The 25,450-nt window shown below is 43.2% G+C and overlaps 2 protein-coding genes across 2 annotated transcripts; one reads left to right on the forward strand and one right to left on the reverse strand.

Moving 5' to 3' along the window:
- Positions 1–1,885: 1,885 nt before the first annotated feature.
- si:dkey-183i3.5 (thread biopolymer filament subunit alpha) lies at positions 1,886–9,566 on the forward strand. The gene is made up of 10 exons (XM_010893595.4): positions 1,886–4,327; positions 5,041–5,252; positions 6,348–6,408; positions 6,730–6,825; positions 7,066–7,242; positions 7,719–7,844; positions 8,031–8,144; positions 8,468–8,574; positions 8,984–9,294; positions 9,463–9,566. Exons 1-10 carry the CDS (start codon positions 3,770–3,772, stop codon positions 9,468–9,470), a joined length of 1,770 nt encoding a protein of 589 aa, XP_010891897.2. The 5' UTR covers positions 1,886–3,769; the 3' UTR covers positions 9,471–9,566.
- Positions 9,567–9,662: 96 nt separating this feature from the next.
- On the reverse strand, positions 9,663–24,182 carry mybbp1a (MYB binding protein (P160) 1a). The gene is made up of 26 exons (XM_010893538.4): positions 23,978–24,182; positions 23,404–23,499; positions 23,225–23,308; positions 23,038–23,112; positions 22,428–22,535; positions 21,071–21,261; positions 20,810–20,977; positions 20,490–20,607; positions 18,569–18,858; positions 18,160–18,270; positions 17,897–18,022; positions 17,512–17,718; positions 17,297–17,405; positions 16,240–16,333; positions 15,839–16,002; positions 15,620–15,700; positions 15,250–15,423; positions 14,826–14,999; positions 14,391–14,548; positions 13,953–14,172; positions 13,719–13,850; positions 13,463–13,531; positions 13,197–13,310; positions 12,920–13,024; positions 12,709–12,833; positions 9,663–11,998 (listed from the first exon to the last, which is right to left on the reverse strand). The coding sequence occupies exons 1-26, from the start codon at positions 24,155–24,157 to the stop codon at positions 11,656–11,658; spliced, it is 3,816 nt and encodes a 1,271-aa protein (XP_010891840.2). The 5' UTR covers positions 24,158–24,182; the 3' UTR covers positions 9,663–11,655.
- Between the last annotated feature and the right edge of the window lie 1,268 nt (positions 24,183–25,450).

Genomic DNA, 25,450 nt, shown 5'->3' on the forward strand with positions numbered 1-25,450 from the left:
TAGAGGCTCAAAATGGCCTTTCTTCTGATACTCATCAGTCTATTCTTGTTCTGAGAAATGAAAGCTATTCCATGTGAGAAATTGCCAAGAAACTGAAGATCTCATACAACGCTGTGTACTACTCCCTTCACAGAACAGCGCAAACTGGCTCGAACCAGAATAGAAAAAGGAGTGGGAGGCCCCGGTGCACAACTGAGCAAGAGGAGAAATACATTAGTGTCTAGTTTGAGGAACAGACCCTTCCAAGGCCCTCAACTGGCAGCTTCATTAAACGCAAAACACCAGTCTCAACGATAACAGTGAAAAGGCAACTCTGGGATGCTGGTCTTCTAGAAAGAGTTGCAAAGAAAAAGCCATATCTCAGACTGGACAATAAAAAGAAAATATGAAGATGGGCAAAAGAACACAGACACTGGACAGAGGAAGATTAGAAAAAAGAAACCAGGCAAACCTAGTTCAGCCGGCCCGCAATAAATAGCAATGATTGTTGTTGACCTCCCCGGGATTCGAACCCAGGTCTCCCACATAAGAGCCTGTATCTTTAACCACTACACCACAGAGTTTAACATACATTGAGAGTTGGTATAACATTTCAGCATTAGATAACAGCAAAGTTTTTGTCTGTCCTGAACAAATCCTAAGGCATAATGTGTTTTGACTGAGACAGGAGTCTAACCACTATGCTATTTAACAAGAGGCAGGCAGGCAGGCAGGCAGTCAGTAAGAGACATTTGCTCTTCTAGGTTGGCTCCGCTGATGCGGTCCGGCAAAAAGTGTTATAGACAGATTCATTTATGTTTCAGGCGTTTGGATTACAAAGAAGAGCTTTCATCAGACGCAGACCAAATGAAAAGATGTTGGAGGAGTTCTTGGCGCCATCTGTCATACATGGTGGAGGCAATGTGATGGCCTGAGGGTGCTTTTGGTGTGGTAAAGTGGGTGATTTGTACAGGGTAACAGGGATCTAGAAGAAGGAAGGCTATCACTCCATTTTGCGACACCATGACAGTGACTGAAAGCACAGCTCCAAACTATGCAGGAACTATTTAGGGAAGAAGCAGTCAGCTGGTGTTCTGTCTATAATGGAGTGGCCAGCACAGTCACCGGATCACAACCCTACTGAGCTGTTGTGGAAGCAGCTTGATTGTATGGTATGGAAGAAGTGCTCATCAAACCAATCCAACTTGTGGGAGGTGCTTCAGGAAGCATGTGGTGAAATCTCTTCAGTTTACCTCAACAAATTGACAACTAGAATGCCTATGGCCTGCAAGATTATTTAGCCAAAGCCAAGTTTGAAGAACACCATTATTATTTCAATTAAAATTCATTATTGACATTGACTATATTTCCTATTCATTTTGATATATTTCCTATTCAAAGTAATTTCATGTATGTTTTCCTGGAAAACAAGGACATTTCTAGGTGACCACAAACTTGAAGTGTAATTATAAATCAGACTCTAACCTTATCTGATCTTATGCCTTACCATAAATTTAGACCAAATTCCTTATTTTTCTACTTTTTATTCATTTTAATGAAGCAGACAAATCTGAGTTTTATGCTGTTTTATCTAACTGGGAGATTATTTTGGGCTAATTGTGGTAAGAAGTATTGCTCAAAGATTATGATAGTATTTACATTACATTTAAGTCATTTAGCAGACACTGTTTTTCAATTTAATTTACATAAATGATTATGATTAGGTGCCTTTTCCTCTGTCAGTTCAATGATTTCATCATGTGTTAATTCGGTTACTGGGCCGAAATCAACCACTCTACCACAGTACCTGCCACCCCAGTGAATTAAATGGGATTTGGAAGAGTACATGGCAGAAATTCTGGAGAATGTCTTTATATATGTAATGTTATAAGAATTTCCAGAACACAAAGGAGAGCAGTCATTGATAATATCAATCACAGATCAAATTGAAAACAGAAGCATATATATTATTTAACAAGCTGTTTAGTCAAAGCAAATGCATTAAGCATAACATATCTGTCTACAATAAGGTGAGGGAGTTTGCATATGCTGATAAAGATGAAAAGTCAATATAAATGAAATACTGCACAATTATGTACACCTTGGTTTTGAATATTTTACCTTCTGGTAAATCAGAACTGAGCCATTTTGTAAAGTCTTTTATGAGTTGGAGTTTACTTAGGGAGGGATCTTAAGTAATTCCTCTATACAGAATCCATCAAGACCCTTGTTACTCTTCTACTCTTATGGTATTTCCCTCCAGGCCGTGAGTCCAGATAATAACATGGCCATTGCAAAATATTGGTTCTGTGGCCAATTTACCATTTCAGTTATTTTCTGATCAGGTATTCTCATTTTGCTCTATTTTAACATCATCCAAGTAATGTAAATGCCTGGAGTTTGTTAAACAAGCGTTGATAAACTGATTTGGAACTAGAACCTTTGTCTAATTACATGAAAACTGAGCTCTTTGGAAATAACATAAGTAACCTTGTGTTACTGGAATGCCAAGGGGTTCTGAGACTCACTTTGAGGGAATGGACCCACTCCAAGAACCTCCAGTCTACCTGTATACCCAGCCCAACCCTAGACTCCATGGAGCCTAAAGCTATGCCAAACTCTCCTCTGATTGGGTTATTGGGTAGCTGAGTGCTTTGACAGACTCTCCTCTAACAGGAGTGTGGCAGTGGGCCAGGAGCAATAATTCCAAGGGAGACTGGGACCATTGGCCAGGTGCCAGGAAAACATGTTCCTAAGTGTCTCTTAAAAGACAAGCCCAGAGGGACTCAGCCTCAACTCTGACTGGGTTCCAGTTCCCAAAGGACCCTGCTGCTGGGGGTCTTTCACTGGACTTGTCCCCCAGGACTCTCATTTGGCTCTTTGGGGACATATAGATCCCAGCTATTTACTCTTTGATTTGATTTACACCACCCGGTTAAAAAGGTGAAAACATGCTGGATTCCTTATTTACAGTTTTCCCAAATTTTCACCAGATGGGCTAATATATGTACTGTATGGATAACTTTGAGAGTGACAGATTCAACAAAAGATATTACCTAGAACTGAACTAGGTCCAACAAATTTGAAATTAAGATGGATTTGGACTGTACTTTTCTCAGTGTTGTTTCTCAAGTGCCTTTTATGTACATTATATGTTTTGGATATTCTACTACCACCTACCTGATGGTTAGATTGTTAAAGCTTCTGCAGTCTGTTGCAGCATGTTGCATACCCTATGTCAAAAAGCCCTGCTGTTCATCCTTAGGGGATATAATATTCATCTGCCCTTCACAGGCAATGTCCGGGGAATGATTTATGAGCAAAGCTTCAGTTAAGCGGTACAATCTCCAAAAACGACGTCTCGATAGCACAACACTTGAAGATAAAATGGGGATCAGTCCTTGCCAGGCAATTTAACAGCTTTAGCAAAAGAGGCAAAGTGCACCTTTGCTGTGAAGCAAAAAAAAAAAGCTGACAGACATCCATCCAGTACCAAAGCAATGCAAGTCAAGAGAGGCTGAGTCTCTGCAAAGATATCAGTCCCTGGTCGCCTGGGGGCCAGTAGTATCACTCCCAACTCATCTGAGGGAGCAGAGTGCCTGTTGGGCAGACGCTGACCTACGTGTGAGCCCACCTGCATGCCTTGACTTGAGTCTCCTCCCCAGCTAAAGGCAGCCTGGTAGGCCAACTGACAGGGCCCTAGTGTATATAAACCCTGGGAGACTGGCAGTCCATCTGTGGCTTCAGCACTTCAGTTTTTGGACACCCCAGCTTTGAGGCTGCTGCTCACATGGCGGAGACTAACTTGAGAATCAGTGGGGGGGCGGTGAGGTTTGGTGCCACCTACGGGGGCAACAGGCTCTTCTCCAAGGGCAGAAGCAGCGGAGGTGGTGGCCACGCAGCGTCTGTAATGGCCCTCTCCAGGTCTTTTGGAGGTGGTGGCGGTGGAGCAGGGCTCGCAATGAGAGGAGGGCTTGGAATGGGGCTGGGAATGGGGGGGGGGCTGGGTATGGGTGGAGGAGGTGGGGGAGGTTTTGGGATGGGCATGGGTGGACGTGCCCTGGCTCTTGGTGGAGGCGGTGGAGGCGGTGGGGCAGCAGGGTTCAGAGCCAGCGTGGCCCCACTTAGGGCTCGATTAGGGGGCCGCGTCTTCAAGATCGGGAGTTACGGCTTCAACCCGTCCTTCCTGAGCTCCACTGCCCCAGTGGGTGGTGATGGGAGTGGTGTCGGCCCTGTTCCCAGCATCGACCCCTCGCTCCCCTCCCTCGACACAGTCCAGGTCACCCGCCTAAAGGAGAAGGAGGAGCTGCAGACCCTCAATGACAAGTTTGCCACCTTCATTGACAAGGTATGTCACACAAACCTTACGCACGTCATAAAGCTGATGTTTAATGGTCCATTTCGATATTTACACACCGTTTCAGGCTTATAATGAAAATCTGTTCATTTACTTCAATCCATCACACAGTTAAAAAGTGTCCTTTCAGAATGTGAGAATTAGCAATGCGTCTTATTCATGCATAAATATGGCGCCGTGTGTAAACTCAATATTTGTACTTGTGATAAAACAACCAAATGAATTGAACTCAATATTTGTGTTTCTGCTTGAACAACCAAAATCATTAACATTATGTTAATCAGTATCCTCTACCCATCAGCATACTCCATACTCACAATCCACCAACAGCGTGACCTTTTATAACCTGAGAGGGTTTTTCACACAGATGTTTATTGACCTATGCATTATTCATGTGAACACTTCAAAAGCAATGATAGTATTAGATTACCCTTGTATTGCAAGTGATAGCAATACTCAGTCAACATTACTATGCAAAAACATTTCTTGCATCAAAAAACAGTTGTATATTGTGCACATGATTATATTTGACCAAAGCAAAAATACCAGTTAGAATGTCCTAAACATCAAAGTCCAAAATCAATTAAGCTCATCAGAATTCAGATCCAGAGGAACATCGCCAGACTGTGGTCTGAGTAAAGTTAACAGAAATCAATGTTTGGACTGTATTCATCAATCTGGTCTCTTCCTCTCATGGTCTCCAGGCCCGTTCTCTGGAGCAGACAAATGCTGTGCTGAGAGCCAAGATCTCCATGTTCACCAACCCAGAGCAGGGTGGCCCTGCTAGCACCTCCATCCTGCTCACCTCTGCCATCGGCACATACAAGACCCAGATCGATGGCCTGTCTGCCACCAAGGAGGCCATTATCACCGAGATTGAGCACTACAAGAGCATCATCGACGACGTCCAGGGCAGGTAGGTGAGGTTATTGCCTCCCAGACTGAAATCAGTCCCAAAATCACTGCGGGAACAGTGACCCAAAATGCACGCTACAGTGAAGACAGTGACCTGAAGACAGTGACCCAAAATACACATTACAGTGAAGACAGTGACCCAAAATACATGGTACTATAATAAAGTCAATAGATTACTTAAAAGATAGTTACTAGTAGGGATCTCTTCAATAACACACATTACAAAACTACATTTTACAGTCTATGCGGCAGGGTCTACTAGTGTTAGATAATATGTTGACTGGACTAGGTCTGGTCAGGGTCTACTAGTCTGTAGTGTTAGATAATATGTTGACTGGACTAGGTCTGGTCAGGGTCTACTAGTCTGTAGTGTTAGATAATATGTTGACTGGACTAGGTCTGGTCAGGGTCTACTAGTCTGTAGTGTTAGATAATATGTTGACTGGACTAGGTCTGGTCAGGGTCTACTAGTGTTAGATAATATGTTGACTGGACTAGGTCTGGTCAGGCTCTACTAGTCTGTAGTGTTAGATAATATGTTGACTGGACTAGGTCTGGTCAGGGTCTACTAGTGTTAGATAATATGTTGACTGGACTAGGTCTGGTCAGGGTCTACTAGTCTGTAGTGTTAGATAATATGTTGACTGGACTTGGTCTGGTCAGGGTCTACTAGTGTTAGATAATATGTTGACTGGACTTGGTCTGGTCAGGGTCTACTAGTCTGTAGTGTTAGATAATATGTTGACTGGACTAGGTCTGGTCAGGGTCTACTAGTCTGTAGTGTTAGATAATATGCTGACTGGACTAGGTCTGGTCAGAACAATTTCATGTAGATGGGCTGACCTTTTTAGTATTATTTCGGCAGATCAATGCTTAAATGTTCAGTAGTTGCCTACATTGTTCACCAGCAGCAGATTGAGATTTTTTATGTATAAATTTTTTACCATCAATACACAGATTGAAACAAAAAAATATGCAGAATCAATGCCCACAGTTTTTCCATCCAATTACAAAATAAATATTATCCTTAAAACATATGAAGCAGAATTGTGTGCACTGTTGATATTTAACCTAATCCAACATTTTATATTAAAAGACTTGAGGAAGAGACATCCCAAACCAAGTCATTAGAACTGGACTGGACCACATTAAAAGAGGTATGGATACATGCTGTTTGTACTAAAGTTCCAGAGGTGTCAAACCGGTTCCACGGAGGGCCGAGTGTCTGCAGGTTTTTGCTCTCTCCTTGTACTTGATTGGTTAATTAGGTCACTGATTGGTTAGTTTCTACCCTCACCTGGTTGTGTAGGTATGAACTAGGAACCAATTTATAGGAAAAACCAAAAACCTGCAGACACTCGGCCCTTTGTGGAACCGGTTTGACACCTGTGTTTAAACTATCCAATGATTATTCAAATAACTTAAATTCATTCCATTCTGTTATGGTGTCTAAAGCCACTATTCCCATGCTTTAACAGGAGGTGGATCATCTCTACTTGAACATTTTCGAGCTTCAAACCAACACTGCCCGACTGGAAGATCAGATCTGTCTCTCAAAGCAAGTGTATGATGCTGTGAGTACATAATGACAAACTCTTATGGGAGAATGGAAGAGGAGCCTTTCCTCATTTTCCAGAGACTTCTTCCAGTGGTCCATCAATAATGTAGAGTGCGACAAGTGCAGAAATGATTTGGAGATAAAAACATGGATTGTCCCGATTTTTAAGAATCTTTTAATTTTTTATTTTTTTTATCTCTAAGTTAAAAAAAGCCAATTTGAAATGACACATTTCCTGTTATGCTCTGTATTTTAGAAAGTGAAAGAGGTGAGGAACATTGTAACTGGAAGCGTGAGGTCAGCCTTCTCCATCTCCGTGGACAATGCGGCCCAAGCTCAGGATCTGACGACTGCCCTTTCAGAAGTCAAGGACCACTACGAAGCCCTAGCCCAACGCAGCAAACAAGATGCCCTGGTTTCTGTGCAGGACAGTGTACGTACCCTGCAGTATCATGTCTGCATTATCTGTCAGATTATGGATCCATCTTGTATTATACACTTGTACTGCATCATCTCAACTCCACCAGGCAGTATACACCGATAATCTATAGACAAAATAAAAATTTTCCAGACATTAATGTAACCTGTACAACCTTCCTTCTGTCATTTCTGTCCCTGTGTAACTGTCTCCCCCAAGTGGAAGGACTTATTATTACATAGATAATTCCCTATTTTAGTGGTCCCCAACCAAGGGGACTAGGACACCTGAGGGTACTTGTGAAGACACCATAGGCTTACTGGTTAAATGGTACTTCAGCGTTACTTGAGGCAGGGCAACATTCAGTAGGTGGTACAATAGCTGAAAAGGGTTTGGAGTCACTGTTGTAGTTTACACTGTCAAAAGTACAGCAGTCATACATTATGTTCATTTCTCATGTAGAATCTTCTGTTTCTCATTTCACACCCCAGCTCTCCATGATGTCCATGACCTCCCAACCCAGTACTCAGTCTCTGACCCAAACCAAAGAGGAGTTACGCATGTACAAACTCCAGATTGACTCAGTACAGAGGGAGATTGATCGGCTCAAGACCCTGGTAGGCTTATTTCCTTGTGATAGATGCCGGAACATTATATCCCTAGGATAATACCCCTAGAACCTTCTGAAATCAATCAAACACACTGATACGTTATACAATTCTAGTGGATTAGGTACCTTATTAACAGTTTCTGACCTCATAAAGTAGACACAACCTAACGCTCAGAATTGACCTGTCTTATAGAACATCCAGCTGGAGTCCCAGGTGGATGAAGCGGAGTCCCAGTCCAGCTCTCACCTGGAGACCTATCAGGAACAGGTGCTAACCCTCAAGTCACAGCTTGATGATATCAGAAAGGTGAGTCACAGCTTGATGACATCAGAACTTCCAGAGAGTATCTGGCGGTTTAATAAATGCATCAAACGAGCACTGACGTGGACCGCAGTGTAGCTACTTTCAATCCAAGCCCTCCAAACTGGAGGGGGGTATGGGAGGCTCTACACTGGGCACCATTTAGGTTTAAGGACAGATTTTGTCATCTTGCTGTCTCTGGAATTCAATCTAGCGACATTCTGATTACTGGACAGGTGCTCTAACCTCTAGGCTACCAGTGTAGTTGTCCAGTTATATAGCAGTTAGGAAACAGAGCATGAACCACTTTCTCAAATTTCGTCTTACAGCAAATAACCCACTATGGTCAAGAGTACCAGGAACTGCTGGCCAGCAAAATGTCTCTGGATGTGGAGATCACTGCATACAAAAAGCTCTTGGATAGTGAGGAGACCAGGTAACATGTTGACCTAGACAAATATTCTTTGAAGTACTATGTTTGTGATAGTAATATGTTAGTAATATTATATGTTTATTAATAATAATGTGTTTGTGATAGTAATATGTTAGTAATATTATATGTTTATTAATAATAATGTGTTTGTGATAGTAATATGTTAGTATTATTATATGTTTATTAATAATAATGTGTTTGTGATAGTAATATGTTAGTAATATTATGTTTATTAATAATAATGTGTTTGTGATAGTAATATGTTAGTATTATTATATGTTTATTAATAATAATGTGTTTGTGATAGTAATATGTTAGTAATATATGTTTATTAATAATAATGTGTTTGTGATAGTAATATGTTAGTAATATTATATGTTTATTAATAATAATGTGTTTGTGATTTTCTTAGACTGAAATCAGGAGGAGGGGTGACTGTACACATGTCTAAGACAGCCATTGGGGGAGGAGGGGCAGGGCTTACCCTGGGGGGAGGAGGAGGGGCAGGGCTTGCCCTAGGAGGAGGCGGCGGCGGTGGTTATGGGTTGGGCTTGGGTGGAGGCGGCCTGGGCAGTGGCATTGGAGGCGGAATGGGCAGTGGCTTTGGAGGCGGCTTTGGAGGCAGCCTGGGAGGCGGCTTTGGATACGGAGGTGGATTTGGAGGAGGGCTGGGCAGTGGAAGCAGCAGCAGCTACATGTCCTCCAGCCTGAACAGCAGCTCAGGTAAGGATTTCATTTCTAAACCTCTTCATCTATTGTCACAAGACAATTATACTATTAGAGGTGCCGTGTTAAAGGTATATCTCACTCCAAAATCAGTATTAAGGTCTGAAAACGTTTCACAGTGAAGTGCTTTGCCAACCACTCATTAGCCCCCTCTGTCTTCTACAGTGTTCTGATGATAAAAGGGACAGACCAGAGACCTTCCATCTGCCTACAGAGACCCAGCTCCAAAAGGCAGAGATGAAACCCTGTATCACAGAATTACAACAGATTCAACCCCCAAAAAAAGAAAAACACTGAACCTAATTAAATTCTGGAACTTGCCATGATCATTAAGCAAAATGTTTTATAAATCAATAAAAGCAGTATCATTTTACTGTGTCATTTAATGGGCAACGAGTCAGTATTATTTTATACAGTTGTGCTCATAAATTTACATACCCCTGGCAGAATTTGTGAAACAGAGGCAATTTTTTGTAAAAACAACAGATCATGTAGAAACCTTTTCTTATATTTAGGGGTTGTGGTTAGGTGAAAACATGTGTGTCACAATTGTCTGCCCTTTTTAAATCATAACTGAAATCACCCAAATGGCCTTGATCAAATGGTTGGTTACCTGGAATGATTGGCCTGATAATATACACACAAGTGGACACAAACAGATTGAAATGGATTTTAAGGATAAGTTAGATTTTTTAATTAGTGTCTATAGTTTCTCAGCTCTTGAGACCACTGCACATTTCATCAGGGGCTGTACTGACTTGGCTGTATATTGAGCAATGGGGAAAGCAAAAGAACTGTCAAAGGACCTGTGAGAAAAGTTAGCTGAACTTTATAAATCAGGAAAAGGATACAAAAAGATATCAAAAGATTTGAAAATGCCAATCAGTACTTTTCAGACTGATAAGTGTAAGATTAGGGGTCCTATCGATACCAAGCCATGGCCATGTCGACAAATAAAGATTTCAGCCACAACTGCCAAGAAAATTGGTCAGGATGCAAAGAAAAACCCACAAGCAACTTCAGCTGCAATACAGGCTATTCTGCAAGTGGCGTGGCTGTTTCAAGACGCACAAGGAGGTAGTTGGAAAAAAAATGGGCTGCATGGTTGAGTTGCCAGAAAAGATGTTACTGTGCCAACGCCACAAAACAGCCTGCTTACAATATGCCTGCAACACCTAGACAAGCCTCAAAACTGCTGGAACAAAGTAATTTGAACTTTATGTTCACAACCATAAATGCTGTTTGGAGCGGAGTCAAAAAGCCTTTGAAAACAAGTAAATCATCCCTACTGTGAAACATGGAGGTGGATCTCTGATGAAGAGTACACCATCCCTTCTGTGAAGCATGGAGGTGGATCTCTGATATTCTGGGGGTGGCGTGATTTAGTGAAAACTGATGGCAAGATGAATGCAGCATGTTTCTCAGAAAATACTGGAGGACAATTTGCATTCATCAGCTTGGAAGCTGCACATGGGACACTCTTGGACTTTCCAGCATGGCAATGATCCAAAACACAAGGCCAAGTCGACCCTCAAGTGGCTACAGAAGAAAAAAAGAGAAGGTTCTGGAGTGACCATCACAGTCTCCTGACCTCAATATCATTGAGCTACTTTGGGGAGATCTGAAACGTGCATTTCATGCAAGACAACCCAACAAATTTACAGGACCTGCAGGCTTTTGCCAAGAAGAATGGGCAGCTTTCCCACCTTAAATAATAAAGGGCCTCATCCATAACCATCACAAAAGACTGCAAGCCATCACTGATGCTAAAGGGGGCAGAACACAGTATTAAGAACTAAGGGTATGTAAACTTTGGAACAGGGACCATCATTTTCTTTATTGCCATGTTTTGTTTAATGATTGTGCCATTCTGTGATGCTTCATAGTTTAAGTAGAATCCCATTAAAAATAAAAGAAATATTTTTCCTGCTCACTCATGTTTTCTTTTAAGAATGATGCACATCTTACAAATTCTGTGAGAGTATATAAACTAATGAGCAGTTAAAAAATACTTTCAAATGTGAAGGATATAGTTTGGTGTTTACTGTAATACACAATATTTTACAGTCGAGTTAGTCCATAGGCCTGAGAACACAAGACAAAATAAAACATCATGCCTTAGGTTCACACTGGCAATACAAAAGACAATCTAGCACTGTCCACAGCCACAAATCTCTCACCATGCCTTTGTATGAAAATCAACAGGAGTACAGTAGTTACAACACCGGCGCAGGGTTTCTACAGGATCCTGTACATTGTCAGGTTATATAACCGATGCACAGCACATTCAGGAAGAAATGCATTGGTGCATCAGTTGCACGACCTACGATCAAAAGTACACAGTTACAAAAGTCCAATCTATTCGTCACCGCCTCCCTGCTGCTTCTTCATCTTCTTCTTCTGTTTGCCAGCAGACGGTGTCGTCTTGGCCTTCTTCACAGGGGCCTGTACCAGGGCCTCTCCTCCTGGCTGTTTCCTCTTGTTTTTGTTCCTGTTCCTTTTCTTCTTCCCCTCTGCCCCAGCCGCTGGTTTCCCCAAGGGGACGGTATTGGCATCTGCTGCCCCCTGCTCAGAGACAGGTAATTGCTTCTTGCGGTTCTTTCTCTTCTTGGTCTCAGGCAGGAATCCTTTCTTCTTCTTGGGAGCAATCTTCTCAGCCTGGTCCTCCTTGGTTTTCCTGGTAATGTCCTTTTGGGGCTTGCTGTTAAAGATGAAACAAAAATGTGTTTTGAAGAACTACTAACCTGCCTGCTTTGTTGGCATACAGTCCTCCCATCAATTATCCCACAGATGTCCAGTGTGTTAGCGTTAATGAACTTTGGGTTGTGGGGGCACACTGGCACAGCTGCCTGCCTTTACTCCAGCTAATATTACAAATGTGTTAATCGTTGGTAGTGAATTTTACCATGTTTTATTTTACTATCTTGAATATTTTACAATGCCATTTCTTTGTATCACAACTCACTAAAGACTATACTGTTGATTGATCAATAAATGCCAGTTGTTAATATTGGGCTCCTCCCTGCCATCTTAGTAAAGAGTTGTGGCTGATCCACATCTCTTGGATTGAGCCTTCTGTCTCCTGGAATAAAATGTGCGATGTTACTTAGCTCCACCATTGGCTCTGAAAAATAAATGACTGAGACAGAAAGTGTCTATTTTCTGTTCTATTCTTCCCAAATGTTCCCCCGCTCTGCCTGGTGCTGAGGAATGACTGCTGCTGTCTGTGTCCTGGTTACATCAGGCAGCGGGGCAGTGTGTCCTCATTAATGACAGACTGTGCAGTGTGTCCTTATGTCCTACTTGGACTTAGCGACTTTAATATCCACACTAGAGCACATAAAACATGGCATTCAAAACACACTTCCTCTAGGAAGCCAATCATCTGCGGTCTGTGGCTGAGGTACTCACATGACTCCTAAGAGTTTCATGACAGCCCAGTAGGTGTCCTTCACCTGGCCAGTCTTCCTGGAACCCAGAACATCTTGCATGGAATCCAGAACCTTTCTGAGGGGCTGCAGATCCACAGACAGCTTCTGTAAAACACACAAAAATGATTAGGAAAAGTCCTGTCATTTTAAAGGTTTAGGGACATTTGGTATTAAAGGATCGTTTGTTTAACCTTCTGGGTGACGTTTTTGACCAGGAAAAACCCAAGCTCCAGGGCTTTGACCAATTTCTCATGGACCACCTTGTTTTTATCAGTTTCCAGTACACCCTCCAGACTCTGAGAAGAACAAAATCCACACCAATGAGAGACATGGAATTCACAATCTCCAAAAGTTAAACTTAAAAACAAACGGGACAAGAAGTTAGACATGAGAACCTGTCACAGTGTGTAACACTGTCACATCCAAAACCCTGAACTACTAAGTTTGAATGAGGGTTGTGAAGCCTACCGCTGCCACCTGGCCCACCACCTTCTGAAGCAGCCCTGTCCAGGACCCGCCCTCCATAAGCTGCTGTACCTCCCTGCTCTGCAGCGCCCGGAGCACCATGCCACTCGCCTGGCACTGTGAAACACAAAACCTGGTGTTATTCTGCAAATCAGTGGTATTTACCATTAGACCGAATGGTTTTTAATGGCTGGGAAGAGTACCACCGGGCACACGGTTAAGATGCTTCACCCGTTTGTGGAGCTGAGGAAGGAGCCTGCTGGTCTCACCTGTTGGTGTTCTCTCACTCCTGCTGTGATGTGCTCCACTGCGGTCTCCAACAGGTTCACGCACACAACCTACACACAATGACACCAGGTCATCCACATCGCTCGGCACACTACTTCACACTTGTTGTGGGTACTGTAGAAAGCACTGAGCCACAGGGGTGAAACAAAAACCATGTCTCTTCAAGTGTTTCATTTGAATCAATAGAGGGCCGGGTGGAAAGAATAACAGTGAGTTGTGTTGTTACTGACGACTCACCGGGAAGCGGGTGAAAAGGTCGATGAACATCTGGCCTGACAGAGGGCTCTTCCTGCGTGTCATGAAGGAGCACAAAGCCCCTTTAAAGAGTGCCGTCACCCTCGCCACGTCCACATTACCCATGAACCTCAGCTGCAAGGACAGGTCAGCATTTCAACAGGTGTTAAAAACACAAGACAGGCTAGGGTTTATAACTTAGAATTTAGGTTTAACCTTCAGAGACAAAATCCTTACCTGTTCAGTAGTAAGTGTTGTCTGGCCCTCTGCTGAGGCCCAGGTCACCCCCCCTCTCAATACTTTGACCAGGTACAGAGATGCACTAAAAAAGTAGAGGGAAACTGAGGAGTCGGAGAGCTTCTGGGCTTTGGTCATGAGTTTATCCAGGAGGTCGTGGAGCTCGGCCTGCCGGTCACCTAAGCTCTTACAGTACTTCTTGGAACGGCACAGCTGGTTCCTGGAGGGACAAGGGGGAGGTTACTGACTAAGTGGCCATATAAAACAGGAACAAAGTGGCAGAAGGCCATACCAAGCAAATACAAAATGTTTTACTGACCGTAAAATAATGGCTAATTGATGTGAAATTGTATTTGTGTGAGGGCACCGATATACGTGTGTGTGTGTGTGTGAGAGAGTAGTGTGTGTGCGCGTCTGTAGCCAACATGCATGGCGTACTTGAAGATATCGGCAGCCTTGCGGAGGAAGTCCTGCTCTTGCTGGTCACTTTCAGAGCTCATGCCATTCTCAATGACACTGAGCAGAGGCTCCACCATGCCCAGGACCAAGGGACTGCTACCCTGCTTGGCCAAGAACACCTCCACCAGGTCCAGGACCTGAAAACAGCAGGTGAAACAGGGTCAGACAGCCCACATGAACATAGAAGACCAGGTTCAGACAGCCCACCAAATGAACATAGAAGACCAGGGTCAGACAGCCCAAATGAACATAGAAGACCAGGGTCAGACAGCCCAAATGAACATAGAAGACCAGGTTCAGACAGCCCACCAAATGAACATAGAAGACCAGGTTCAGACAGCCCACCAAATGAACATAGAAGACCAGGTTCAGACAGCCCACATGAACACTAAACAGAATTAATCATGTCAATACCTTGATCTTGAAGTCTCTGACCAGGGTTTTTTCCTTTTTTAGCTTGTCCTTCTCCTCTTTCTTTGCTTGCATTTTCTTCTTCTGTTCACCGAACAGTGCTGCAATACTGCCATCCAGCTTCATCATAGCTTCATCGTCCAGCTCGTCCTCGTCACTGCCATCCTGTTCTGTGGCCTATAATAAGCAGGACAAAAGACCAGTTCATTCCTGAATAGCACAGTGCTATGCATCACTAGCCCTCTGCTTTTCAATCCTGCACTTCAAGTCAGAATGTCAATGTAACCTTGAAATGGCTAGAAAGTTAACCAGGGCGACGGCAAAATATAAAAAAAAAAAACGATTTCTCCACCACTGTAAGTTCAACCAGAGTTAAGTACAATGCCAGAACTAGAACAAGACTAATGACAGGAAGGAAGACACTTACCAGAGCACCCTGGTTCTGTAGGACCTTCATCAGCTCAATGCGGAAGTTCTGATCCACCTCATTCCCTTCCTCCATGGCCTCATCTGCACCCTGCTCCTCATCGTCATCGTCATCATCGTCGTCATCATCTTCATCATCAGAGTAGTCATCTGATGCATCCAACTCTTCCTCATTCTGGGAAAGCAAGTAATAGATGTTAAATAGTATTTTTATATCCAAGTATAAGCAGTAGCTCTTAAGGGACAGTGTGATATATTTAAGCCGTAATGCACAAGGTGATGTGGTATGTGACCAACATAACCACACATATTCTAATATTCTCTAGAATATGCTAAAGAGACCAGGTGTGAGAAACCAAACCAACATCCACCTTTTTGTCTTTCTTCTTAGGGTCTTTGTCATCAATCACCGCGACAGCACTGTCCTCCTCATCTTTATCTGGGTCCAGAACCTAGACACAACAGATCAAATCACCAGACATCATGTAATATATCTACACGCGCTATAAAAAACAGGTGTGTCCTTTTGGTGAACACGGTTAACATATCCAAACAGCTGATCCCCGGGAAACATTCCCAGGGGCTCTTACGTCCAGGATGGCAGTGAGGGCTCTGGCAGTGACGTGGGGACAGATGTAGGAGAAGACGCTGCGGCAGACATGGCGGATGTGTCGGCTGGGCTGGGACAGGAGGGACAGCAGGATGTCCACCATCACCTCTGCCCAGTGGGGCTCCTCCTCTGCCTCTGTTGAGCCTGGATGGAGAGGGGGGGGTTTCAGGCATCACAGGGCTATCAAACCAGGCTGCAATTCATCCAGCCTTACAGTCAATGGAAAACTGTGTAAATGTAGGGATGGGAACCAACTAAATAGATCTTTATTTTCTATTCATGGAGTAGGTGTGGTTCCTTCCCTGCAGGTGTGGTTTAGCCAACTGAAGTTTGGTAAGGGCTCCTGGCTCTGACACACTGCCCGTGGACTTAAAATCTTACTGGATGCCTTTGTCTTCTTCTTGGACTTCTTCTCTTCGGCTTTTTTCACACAGTCCTGCAGATCCTGCATCAGGTCCACCAAATCCTCTGGAGCCTTTAAGGTAAACAAAGAGGCATACACAACAGTGCGTTAAAAGGGCAAAGAGGCATACACAACAGTGCGTTAAAAGGGCAAAGAGGCATACACAACAGTGCGTTAAAAGGGCAAAGAGGCATACACAACAGTGCGTTAAAAGGGCAAAGAGGCAAAGTAAAACGGTGTAATTAAGAAGCCTAAACATTTGTGTGGGGCTCAGGAGTGATGCAGCAGTCAAAGGCACAGTAACTGCGTCACCTTGATCCAGGGGTTCATTTATCAACCGTGCCTGTGATCATGGCTTCACAAAACATGGGGTTTATCGATATGAATGTTTCCATGAGCCATGACCATGTGTCCAAACAGTAGCACGTGGTGGAATACAGGAACTGCTGGTCAAACGTAGACTAGTTCATGTAGAACTTTTAAATCTGTCAATTCAATTGTGACTTCATGCATCATTCATGCCACAGTTTATCCATGTAATTTAATCACATCTGTTCATTTATAATAACCATCCCAGTAAAGTCAATTTCACATTATAACCACATTTGAAACTATAATTGAACAATTAATGCTCTGATGGAAGATTTGCCATAAACTCTATTTTAGAGTGTGAATTATTAGAGACAGAGGAGTCCTTTTTGCAGAAAAGAAAAAGAGCGGCTCAGCAAATATTGTACGGGGGTGAAGAAAACTTATTTTACAGAGGGAAAGAAAGATAAATGCTATTTTGGTGTCCATCCAAGTGCCATCCACCCTCAGGGAATTATTACCATTGGACCTTAATAATCTGGCCTCTCACCCAGGGTGATCCATCCAATAAATGCCAAGAAAACAAACAGTTTCATAAACCCTCCATACACTGTCAACCAACAAGTTGGAGTTGTAGTTTATTTGACATTTAGACAGCACCCAGATCAACATAAAAGCACTTAATAGTAAGAAAAGCCTTCCACTTGCACTAACCGAATCACTTACCTTGAAGAGATGAATGCCAACCAGCAGGAACAACTGTTGGAAAGCAGAGGCCTCTGGAGTCTGGCCTTTCTTTGACTTCTTCATTAGAGTCCTGACTGACGCCAGCATACTGGAGATTACATCAGAAACGGGTTCACATTTGACTTACACGTGTCATCGCAAACCTTGAAATCCCCCACACCTACATGCCCATGTTCAGTCAGGGTGCGCCGTACCTGTCCCAAGCCTTTCTCTGCTCAGCAGTGAAGGGCTGGACACTCTGGGCGTGCTTGGGCTGGTTGAGCAGGGAGTCGGCGAACTGCACCAGAGAGAAGATCCACATAGAGCCGTCAGCCATCACTCCCTGGATGTGCCTCTGGTTCTGGGCAGCCACCTCCGCGGAGTCGCCAAACAGAGGCAGATGGTTGATATGCTGCAGGAGCCTGGAGGGCGGAGGGGTTAGAGGGATGGGTTAAACCAGCGTGCAGACAAACCCAAACCTTTATGCAACTGCATACTAAAACCACTAAATGTAAGACACGTTTGAAACACTTTCAACCACGTTCTGACAACACCAGACCTTGTGTTCTGTTGGTGACGTGTCAAAGAGCCCCATCTTACCCAAAGAAGGCGTTGATGATAATGGCTCTGGTCTTTTCATCCAGGGGCTCTGACAGGGTAGCTTGTGTCTCCGGTATGTCTGGGGTGGCCTTCTTAGCATTGAAGAACGCATGGAAACAAACAAACCTGGTACCATGGTAACAAAACACCAAGAAAGCGGTTAACCTACATGACTGACTTTGATGCTCTCAAGCATTATATCAGCACAGGAGAGCAGCGAACCATGAACGACATGAGCTCTTCCCTGCAGTGAGAGCCCTCACCTGGCCACCTCCATCACCAGGTTCTCATCTCTCTGCACCTGGTGGTTCTCCACGATGGACACGAGGCGCGGAACGATCCACTTCCTCAGGCGAGAAATCAAATGTTCCCTCCTGAAGGGAAGGAGAGTAAACGTATTGGCCTACATCCAGTTCAGAAGCCTGGGCAAAATTAGGAACATAATATCGGGAACGGTTAACCGAAAAACAACAAATGTAAGGGCCTGTAGTGTGTTAAATGGCATTTTCCCTCAGATTGGGATGGCTTGCTATGGTCAGATGAAATTAAAATGTGTCTCTGACCAAGTGTTGAAAGACACAGATGAATAAAACAACCTCATGTGGGTTGTAAAAAGTGGTGATTGATTTTCGAGGCGACTGTAACAAATCACGCCAAATAAGATTCACTAACGGGACTCCGCCCTCCTGGTTCTCCTTCTGCCTGCGGGTGCTGAAGTCCAAGCAGCTGTCTAGCTGAGGGTTGAGGAACATGTCTTTGAGCCAGTCCACATAGCTCCGCAGCGCAGAGGGACGCAGGTGCTGCACGACCCGCCACAAGGAGGTCACCACGGGGTAGCCCTGGTTGGTCAGCAGGGAGAAGCCAGTCATCACCACCAGCTGCTTGTCTGGGTCGTCACAGCCCTGCAGGAAGTCACCCACATACGTCTCCATCTCCGGGGCAAACCTGAAACGGTCGGCGAGCTGGGAGTGTGAGGCGAATACCAAGTTGGGAGTCAGAAAAAAAAAAAAAGAAATGGGCATAATTAAGTGAGCCTCTTCCTGCACGCTTTGTGACCAATAGAGATTCATTTTTAAAAACATGTTTCAGTTGTAAGTCAACCAGACCAAGGGCCATATTAGTATTGCATTGAAACTATTGTACCAACACTTATGAAGGGAATTTAGACTGTTGCTTAGCAGGGAGAACATGGGGCATCAGGCCAAGTAGAACCAAGTCATCCTGACCATTTGACAGTTTTAGCTGAAGGATGCTGCACTAAATAGTCAGCTAAAGGGTGTTCTGTTGGTGTTCTTTGAGTCAGCCTGCCCTTCAATGCCAATGAATGAGAGAAGCCTGTGCTATGATTAAATAGGGTGGTTGGGTGGTCTAAGCGGGAGCCTCCAGGCACATTACCGCTGCAGTGTGGGTAACATTCAGACCAACATCTCTGTCAGCAAATCTCTCTATCACACTTTCCAGGGAAATAAACCATTAAATGCCTGAACAAAAAAAGTACATGACAGTCCTCCCTGTGCTGTACATTTACCAAATAATGTAATTAAAGGACATTTCATACATCAAAATACATTTCATATTGTAGATTCTTCAATGCAGCCACCCTGTAGCCTTGATTACAGATGTACACTCTTTGTATTCTCTCAACCGGCTTCATGAGGTAGTATTTACAACCTCGTTTCCAAGGAAAACAGAAGGCAGTGATGTGCAAATCATTTAAATCCTATATTCAATAGAAAACTAAGACAACTAAGACAACATATCAAATGTTGAAACTGAGAAATGTGATTGTTTCTTGAAAAAGGTTTCTTGAAAAATACATGCCCACTTTGAATTTGATGCCAGCAACACGTTTCAAAAAAGCTGGTTGTATAATTTTTTTTTTTATTCAGTGATCATCAGGCCCTCAGGCAGCACTGCATTAACAGACAAGATTCTGGGCCAAAGCTCATTTACGATGGACTGAGGCAAGTGGAAAACTGTCCTGAGATCTGACAAATCAAAAATTTTAATTATTTTTGGGAATCATGGATGCAGTGTCTTCCGGACTAAAGAGGAGAGGGACCATCTGCCTTTTATCAGGGTTCGGGTGCTAAACTAGCCTGCCTGCAGTCCAGACCTGTCACCCATTGAAAACATTTGGTGCATTATGAAACGAAAAATATAACAAAGGAGACCCTGAATTGTTGAAACAGCTGAAATCCTGTATCAAGCAAGAATGGGGAAACAATTCACTTTCAAAACTACAGCAGTTGGTCTCCTCAGTTCCCAAATGCTCACAGAGTGTCGTTAAAAGAAGAGGTGATACAACACAGTGGTAAACATGTCCCAGTTTGAAACATGTTGCAGGCATCGTATTCAAAATGGGCATGTATTTTTCCAAAAACAATTACATTTCTCAGTTTCAACATTTGATATGTTGTCTTTGTACTAATGTCAATTAAATGTGGGGATAAATCATTGCATTCTGTTTTTATTTGCATTTTATGCAGTGTTCCAACTTTTTAGGAAATGGGTCTGTAACAACTATTTAGCCAATGTCGCAAAAAGGAAATTCGTGGTTGTTTTTTCGACTGAGATTTGTGGAGACGCTGACCTGAGCAGAGACCACGTGTTCCCCATAGGCTCTCATCACCTCTCCATTCAGAACCTGTTTGAGCTGGCCTAGGCTCAGCAAGGGCAGGGCACTGCCCAGCAGTCGGTAGCTCAGGTAACTGGAACAGAGAGATGAGCCACTTAGCACACCTGCCGACATTATTCCACAAAGGTGAGAAGACAAACATGTACCGCAAGAAATGCTGACAGTAAATAAGTAACATCCCAAAGTAACATTCCCAGTTCTAGGTGTCACAGCAACAGAGCGGAGTTCAGGGTACGTGAGGCGAGAGCAGACAGAGGTAAAACCCTGGTGCTTACTGTGTGGGCCCTGGCTGGTCTTTCAGCATGCCGTTGACAATGGCCTCACTCCAGAACAGCTCAAAGTTGTCTTCCCTCAGGGAGATCTGCAGGAGATCCAGAGCCACTGCAGGCAGCAGGCGATCCTTCTTGACAGAGCGTGCCGCCATCTTCAGAACCTCTGTCAGCCTATGGGAAAGAGCAGGACACACAGGTTTGTTTTTACATTTAGTGTGTGATTGTGTGTCCATGGAAAAAAAACATCTGAAAAAGGCTTCTCACTTGGGAATATTGTCCATGGTAATGATGGTGGAAGTGCCCAGCAGCTTCTTCAGCTTCTTGGGCTTGAGCACCTGGGGGAACTTCTGCATGGCCACCAGGAGGAGCTGCAGCTGCTCCGGAGTGTTGAAGGCGGAGGACAGGTCTGTCTGCAGAGCTCCCAACAGCACCTCCTCAAACACCTCCTCTGTTGTCTGGAAACACATCGAAAATAACACAAGTCCAACTGATTGTACCATACACTGATCTACAGGATCACACTGAGAAGTTAAGTAGAAGTGTAAAGTAGAGCTGACTGAATAAATCAGTGTGAATTACACTGATATTCACGTTGTCCCTAATGGGGCTTGCAAAATGTTTATGGGGCCTTTGAGAGCATGGCACTGGCAACACCTATGGCACCCAACACCAGTGATTACATAAAATGTATTTACGCATGATAAGTCCCATTGAATAAAAGTGTCTGCAAAATTGTATTTATTATTATTATGGGCTTAATAGAAAATACAAGTAAATTAACACAAAAATCAATTACCTTTGTGGTAAAAGAACCAATCATCTTTCCACCAGATTGGAAACAAATCACTTGAAAGTAACCTGCTTATTTGTACGCTCTAAAATAATTCCAGCATCTAAACAAAGAGAACTCTGCACCCAATCAAATTATGTTACACAACAATATAAAGTGTGCCAATGACAACACCCAGAGACAGACATGTTATATGCTGGGTGCAGGTACGTACTCAGACTAGGGCTGACCGCATTTGGTCGACCGTTCCACGGTTAGGTCGTTAGGATCCATGTCAAACAGCAATATTTTTGGCCCCATTTGAGTCTATTTTTTTATGTGACAACACTGAAAGAAATTACACTTTGCTACAATGTAAAGTAGTGAGTGTACAGCCGGTTTAATGGTGTAAAATGTGCTGTCCCCTCAAAATAACTCAACACCCAGCCCATTAATGTCAAAACCGCTGGCAACAAAAGTGAGTACACCCCTAAGTGAAAATGACATTATTCTCAGCTAGATGGGAAAACGTTTAGAATTGCAGGGAATTTGCTTTAAAATTACAAACATCCGTCTCTCTCAGTTTCTTGAAGAATCACCGCCCTAGAGTCAATGCAAATTAACATTGACGTAAAGACAATATTTTCAGAACATAATTCACCCAACATAGCCTACACGCTACAGCCTGAAACTCTAACCTAAAAGTGGGTACAGTCTCATTGGTCCTGTGTAAACACTTGCCCCGGATGTTGCACAGAAGTCTAACAAGACCAGAAATGTGCCGAGTATCAAAAACAAGTAAAGGGGACACAGCCTCTGGGCTGCCCGTGACTCAGCATTCTGGTCACCCACCTCAGACAGGATATCCACCATGGTCTTTCTTGGCAGGTCCCGCAGATGTTCCCTGTGCTGCGAGAGGCTCTGTAAAAGTTGTACACACTCCAGTACCACCTGGGGCTCCTGTCGGAGAAAGACAGACAGAGAGACAGATAGATGTACTCTATAGGGTGAAATAGTATGAGTTATAATACCCACAACACCTTGCAGCATAACTGAAAAAGCGTCTCTTTGTTCATTTGGCAATATGCTGACAAATCTCACGAAACAAAGGCCTTATTTGAAGCAGTTCTAAACTTCCTTATGGAATAAATAAATGGCGAATATCAGAACCCATATCATATTTTGCCATTGGACATTATGGGGATTATTACACGTTAACTATTTCAGTCTATTGTTTGCCAAATACAGTATACTAGTTTTCTGTCAGACACTCAGATTACCTAGAGACAATCTCTATTGCACTGACAGGATTCATTGTCCTCTTCCCTTGCATAATTCACAAAACCTATTGGATCAGACGGTCGGAATAAAGGGACATCTGATCTTTTCATCCAAAGCAGTATAAGACCGAGAATGAGGAATCAGGGAAATGCAACAGATTTTGCCCTGTAGTCTTTCTTACCTTTGGGAGGCGGGTGGACTGAGATAGGGCAAGAACGCCAAACAGGTTTCCAAAAGCAGCATTTCTGAAGAGTTTCTGTCAACATGATCATAGGACAAGGACATTTATCAGCTTACTACATATGGATGAAAGTGAAATTACTAGTAATAATAAACAGCATCCACCTTTAGTCATATCACATGCTCACCTTCTTCACTGTAACCAAGTTGTGCTTGTCTTTGATTTGATCAAAGGCAGTTTGCAGAGGTACCTCCTCAAACACACTCAGGACCTAACAAACAAGATAAAGTGTAGTAACAGCTTAACTATTTTGAAAGATGTAAAAGACTGACGATGTTGCTGAGCCAATAGATCTATTAACACTACCTGTCCCAACGCCAAACTAAAGCCTGGCCTGGCAGCCTCTCTGTTGTGTGCCAAGCCATCCACCAGTCTCTTCAGGGTATACTTCAGTTCATCGGGCTAGAAAGGAAACGCGAGAAGTAATGAATGTAACTTCCCAGTGAGCAAAACTTTGAAAACACGCGGCTAGGTGTTAAAGTAGAGGGTCATCTTCATCAAGTTAGCCAAGGGCTAAGCTATAAGTAGTTTAGCTTCATCCACAAGATCACTGAAATTGAGACAATTCCTTAGTTGACCGAACTACAGGTAACCATACAGATCATTGCTTTACAATTATAAAGTACCAACGGCAACGTTTTAAAGTTGTATTAGTGGCATACACACAGGATCAGTAACTGTGGTCACGGTGTAGCTAAGGATCTGCTCCTCCTAAACAATTCAGTCAATTAAATCTAAATTGGACATGGATAAAGAATAGGTTTCTCTACAGTTCAACACCCACCCATATAAACGTGGCAATGTGCTTAGCTAGTTTATAAGTTGGCCATGTTAGCTGTATAGCTAACTAGGAGTGGAGAGCAGACCCAAACAAACCAACCTTTTCACTCTTTTTAAGATATTGTATGAGATTTTCAATAGCCTTCAGTCGTATCTCCTGTTCAGGCTTAGCGATATCCCAGAAAAAGTCCAGGAACTCTCGGTTCTTTTTGAGGATACCCTTGGAATCTGTAATTTTCGGTCGCACTGGTTCATTTTCTATCTCCCCCATGTTTGCCATGTGATAGTATTGAGTGAGGCATCACCAACGTGTTGTGAGCGACATTGAAAGAACCCTTCCGGGTCACGAAAAGTAGGAACGTTTTACAATAAATGAGACCAAAGAATCGCTTAAAAAACTGATATAAATTAAATGTATTCATTGTATAAGAAAATGTACCTCTCATCATATTTAAGAGTAATTTCAATTAAAACGTTAATTAAAAAACGTTCATAGGTCCAAATTCTTCATTGCTCATAGTTCAAGAAATATCGAATGTTCCACAGAGAAAGCAGTATAGGAAATGTTCAGGAGAGAATTTATTAAATTCCCATTGATCATCAAGAATTTCCTTGTAAATGTAAATTAGATTTTTTATTTCTTAATGTGTCTTTAATGTTTATTTCTTATATTCTAATTGTGCAAGAAGGCAAATTGAAGGTGCATGTGCAACTGAAATGCAGGGATAGCAGTCATGAGGTTCCCAAGGCAGATGTGTACAGTGGGGAGAACAAGTATTTGATTCACTGCTGATTTTGCTGGTTTTCACACATACAAAGCATGTAGAAATCTATAATTTTTATAATAGGTACTCTTCAACTGTGAGCGACGGAATCTAAAACAAAATCCAGAAAATCACATTGTATGATTTTTAAGTAATTCATTTGCATTTTATTGCATAACATAAGTATTTGATACATCAGAAAAGCAGAACTTAATATTTGGTACAGAAACCTTTGTTTGCAATTACAGAGATCATATGTTTCCTGTAGTTCTTGAACAGGTTTGCACACACTGAAGCAGGGATTTTGGCCCACTCCTCCATACAGATCTTTTCCAGATCCTTCAGGTTTTGGGGCTGTCGCTGAGCAATACGGACTTCCAGCTCCCTCCAAAGATTTTCTATTTGGTTCAGGTCTGGAGACTGGCTAGGCCACTCCAGGACCTTGAGATGCTTCTTACGGAGCCACTCCTTAGTTACCCTGGCTGTGCGTTTCGGGACGTTGTCATGCTGGAAGACCCAGCCACGACCCATCTTCAATGCTCTTACTGAAGGAAGGACCATCCTCCCCTCAATACGGTGCATTCGTCCTGTCCCCTTTGCAGAAAAGCATCCCCAAAGAATGATGTTTCCACCTCCATGCATCACGTTTGGGATGGTGTTCTTGGGGTTGTACTCATTCTTCTTCTTCTTTCAAACACGGCGAGTGGAGTTTAGACCAAAAAGCTCTATTTTTGTTTCATCAGACCACATGACCTTCACCCATTCCTCCTCTGGATCATCCAGATGGTCATTGGCAAACTGCAGACAGG

Source organism: Esox lucius, chromosome 7 (assembly GCF_011004845.1).
Source record: "Esox lucius isolate fEsoLuc1 chromosome 7, fEsoLuc1.pri, whole genome shotgun sequence".
Classification (NCBI taxonomy): domain Eukaryota; kingdom Metazoa; phylum Chordata; class Actinopteri; order Esociformes; family Esocidae; genus Esox; species Esox lucius.

Bases quoted from the DNA above. Each gene is read 5' to 3' on its own strand.
- mybbp1a (XM_010893538.4), bottom strand. From the start codon at position 24,157: ATGGCAAACATGGGGGAGATAGAAAATGAACCAGTGCGACCGAAAATT. The intron at 16,003-16,239 runs GTAAGATTTTAA...CTCTCCATCCAG, and splicing joins GAAGAAGACAAAGGCATCCA to GCTCAACAGAGGCAGAGGAG. The intron at 14,549-14,825 runs GTATTGACATGA...TGCTGTTTTCAG, and splicing joins TCAGAGACTTCAAGATCAAG to GTCCTGGACCTGGTGGAGGT.
- si:dkey-183i3.5 (XM_010893595.4), top strand. From the start codon at position 3,770: ATGGCGGAGACTAACTTGAGAATCAGTGGGGGGGCGGTGAGGTTTGGT. The intron at 7,243-7,718 runs GTACGTACCCTG...TTCACACCCCAG, and splicing joins TGGTTTCTGTGCAGGACAGT to CTCTCCATGATGTCCATGAC. The intron at 7,845-8,030 runs GTAGGCTTATTT...CCTGTCTTATAG, and splicing joins TTGATCGGCTCAAGACCCTG to AACATCCAGCTGGAGTCCCA.